The sequence below is a fragment of the Gastrolobium bilobum genome, unplaced genomic scaffold, assembly GCF_033153095.1.
Source record: "Gastrolobium bilobum isolate Gb01-03AN ecotype WA unplaced genomic scaffold, APGP_CSIRO_Gbil_v1 utg13981, whole genome shotgun sequence".
Classification (NCBI taxonomy): domain Eukaryota; kingdom Viridiplantae; phylum Streptophyta; class Magnoliopsida; order Fabales; family Fabaceae; genus Gastrolobium; species Gastrolobium bilobum.
In genome coordinates this window covers 92,062-95,800 of record NW_026899439.1, presented here as the reverse complement: position 1 = coordinate 95,800, position 3,739 = coordinate 92,062, and the positions used below count along the sequence as shown (strand labels likewise).

At 30.5% G+C, this 3,739-nt stretch overlaps 1 protein-coding gene across 2 annotated transcripts; it reads right to left on the bottom strand.

The window, feature by feature from the left end:
• Window positions 1–253: 253 nt before the first annotated feature.
• Window positions 254–3,318, bottom strand: LOC133290469 (large ribosomal subunit protein cL37). Of its 2 annotated transcripts, none has more exons than XM_061488549.1 (2): window positions 3,208–3,318; window positions 254–795 (listed from the first exon to the last, which is right to left on the bottom strand). In XM_061488549.1, the coding sequence occupies exons 1-2, from the start codon at window positions 3,302–3,304 to the stop codon at window positions 413–415; spliced, it is 480 nt and encodes a 159-aa protein (XP_061344533.1). In that variant the 5' UTR covers window positions 3,305–3,318; the 3' UTR covers window positions 254–412. The 2 variants fall into 2 exon arrangements, with proteins under 2 accessions (XP_061344533.1, XP_061344532.1); XM_061488548.1 differs by lacking the exon at window positions 3,208–3,318 and adding an exon at window positions 919–1,139.
• Window positions 3,319–3,739: the final 421 nt, after the last annotated feature.

Genomic DNA, 3,739 nt, shown 5'->3' with positions numbered 1-3,739 from the left:
CTCCAAAAATTTGGAACAAGAAAAGATGGTAATTACATTTGGGAAAAACAAGATACAGAGTTAATTATACATATTGGCATCAGAAGACAATGATAGAATTTGCTATATTCTGATTTGTTTACCCATTACTTAACATACAAACAGCATTAAGAAGATATACCAAAGCTATATAAACACAGCAAAATGGGACATAAAGATGAAGGGGGGCAGGGATTCCAAAATCCAACCCACTATTTCAATATTGGAACCAAACTGCGGACAGCTCAATAAACTAAAATTCATGATTGAAAATTAACAAAATTGTCAAAATACACAAGACATTGTGGTTGGGCAAATAACAAATAACAGAAAACAATAAAGGCAGAACTAGAATAATAACCAGAATCAGGACATGAAAATTGTGGTTTTTATATCAGACATTCTGCAACTTCTTCATCTTAGAAGGTGGCCATCTACCCTTCTTCCTCAACTTCCTTTTCCTCACAAGTCTTTTCCTCTTCAACCTTATCTTCATTGCCAGCTTCATCCTCAGCCTCTGCTCCTCCCTCTCCTTCAGCTTTGATTCCAATGGAAGCTTGTCAACCTGAACAACCTCTTTCTTGCTTTCAGAAGGAGGAAGGGACTGGGACCCACCACCACCTTCTTCTTCTGCTGACGTGGCTCCATCTGCACCATCACCATCAGCAGCAGCAGCTCCAACAATCATCCCATCACTCCTCCTTTTTGCAACGAAGGGTGTCCAGATTCGAACACCCTTCAAACACCTTCTGGGCAAAGCAACGTGTGCTCTTGAAACTGACATACCCAACAACACAGTTCGAGAAAGTTAAGGGGGAAACAATACAACAATTGTATTTCGGAGAAATTAAGGGGAAAAAAATAAAATAAAAGAAGGAAAAATCAAAATTTGTTACTTACTTGGGGCGGTGCCAACTGCAAAGATGGACGAAGAAGAAGACGGAAATGATGAATGGGGAATGGTAAATTTGAAGGAATTGAAACAGAGAAGAGCCATGTTTTTGAGTAGGGTCTCAATTTCTCATGTTATTTGTGCAAATGAAAGTGTAGGTTTTTGGATAAGACACAGCAATGTCTCCTCCACCCACTGTCCCAGCTTGCCCATAAGCTCTTGTGTTTTATGACCAAGTTAAAAAGGTTAGGGATTACAACATCAATTTCAAATTAGTTTAGTTTTATGTTAAGAAAATATTTTGAAATTGCTATTGAATTATTGTTAAGGATATTAATCAAATAAAAAATAATTGTCATGTATATAAATTATTAATACAGAGAAGGATTATACTTATAACATATTTTTGTTTACAACCTCTTACAACTATATTTTAATAGTTAATTTCCGTCAATCAACAGTTATCATTTATTGTGAATCAATAATTAATTAATAAGTTTGATTTGCGAAAATAATAACCGTTGATTGGCAGAAATCAAATGTTAAGATATATAGTTGTAAGATGTTATAAACGAAAATATGTTGTAAGTATAATCTTCTTCATTAATATAATGTTTTTAGTCTTTACACATGAAACATATTATTGTAGAATAACATTTTGAAGATGAGAGTGTTCGCACAAATAATTTTCAGGATTAATGTTTCTTATATTATATGAGATAATTTTATTTTTTACATATATAAAAATATGTGAGACTCATGTGATCTCATATGAAAAGAAAAGAAAATACGAGCCACCATATATTTTTATATGAGTGTAGTAGATGAAATTATCTCCTACAACATAAAAAATATTAATCTCCTAATTTTCAATATAATTAATTGAATCTTAAGAAGAGAAAGTCAAAACGGATTGAACTCGTCAAGTCAACTCATGAATCCACCAAAATGAAGGGACTGTTGAATTGTGTATTTTAACCCACCAACTCAAATAACTTGCCTATAGCTACACAGATTAAAAAGGGTTATTGGTGTGGCGAGTCGAGTAAGCCTACATATAATTTTTAATATATATATATATATATATATATATATATATATATATATATATATATATATTAAATGTTAGAATATGACTTAATTGGTCTATATGAGTGACTATTGTGTGAGATAAAATCTTTTCTTTTAGGGCTATAATATTATTATATTCCCACAAATATTGTTATTTATTCACTTTTAACTTAAATTAACACAAGAAATAAAAGAAACTTAAGTTTGTTTTGGATTTAATTACTAGTATCTATACAAATCAAACTAATTTTATGCAATTCAAGTTATAGGATGCAATGATATGTTCATCTGCAAATATTTACATATTTGATATCATTATTTTGTTATATTAAGACACTAAAGTTATTAATTAATCTTCATATATTATTTTTATAGTTATGTTAAATGAATTTATTAGTTTAAATCATTCTTTTTTCTTTAATTTATTGCTTGATACTTTTTTATGCTTGAGAAATATTTAGATGTTACATGTTTTATTTCCAGAAAAATATATATTTTGAGATGTAGGAAGAGTTGATCTGCTACTTGTTTCAAAATGAGTTGTTGGGTTGATATTTTCAACTCACACATTAATGGCGGATCAATCCATGCCGCCCCATTTTTACTGGTTAAAAGCGGATTGGGCCAAGTTGGCCCTTTTTTCATTTCTTTATATTATAGGCATAATAGGTTTTTAAGCTTTTCTGTATTTCTCTCCACAGGGTAATATAAGGAGACTTTGCTAAAAAAAAATTTCTTTTGGTAATGCAATTTTTTTTATCCGGTTTAGTGCTTATTTAATAACATATTTTTAAAATAAAAATATTACAAAAGCATTAAAAGAATTTTGAAAAGCAATTATTTTATTAATATATTTTCATATCTAGTTTTTAAATCAAATAACTAAATTTAAATTGCCGAACAATTCAAAACGAGATATTCAAGAAGTTCGACAATGATTTTTTTTTTTTTTTTTTTAACTTTCAAAATTTCCAAAACATTTTCATGATAATTTAGCATATCCATTATAACCATTATAGGGCCTCACATGCCCTGAAAAACGAAAGCCTAATAGGTAAAATTCCGTATTTTACAAACATAACATATCCCAGTTTTGCAACGTGTGCTCTTGAAACTGAAATACCCAACAACACAGTTCGAGAAAATTAAGGGGGAAACAATACAACAATTGTATTTCGGAGAAATTAAGGGGAAAATAAAAGGAAAAATCAAAATTTGTTACTTACTAGGGGCCGTGCCAACCGCAAAAATGGACGAAGAAGAAGAGGGAAATGATGAATGGGGAATGGTAACAGTAAAGGAATTGAAACAGAGAAGAGCCATGTTTTTGAGTAGTGTCTCAAATTCTCATGTTATTTGTGAAAGTATTGGTTTTTGGATAAGACACAGCAATGTTTCCCCACTAAGGGAAAAAAATTAATTTATTATAAATTAAATAAATAATTATGAATATATATTTGTTTTTATACTATTTATAAATCTATTGCAGGATATCATGCTTGGATTGAGCATGACCACTCACGTCTAAATTAGGCATGACCCACGAGGCACTCACGCCTAATTTAGGTGTGACTCATCTAGTGTTGACATATGACAAAAAAAGTTAACAATTTACCGTAAAACTTCGGAAAACCATAATTTTTGACTCGGGTATTTGAATCAGGTAATTTTTTTTTGATTCCACGTAACTTTTTGAGATCTACGCAAAGACACCTCATTTGACATATTTTATCTCTCACAAACACAGTTTAAATTTGC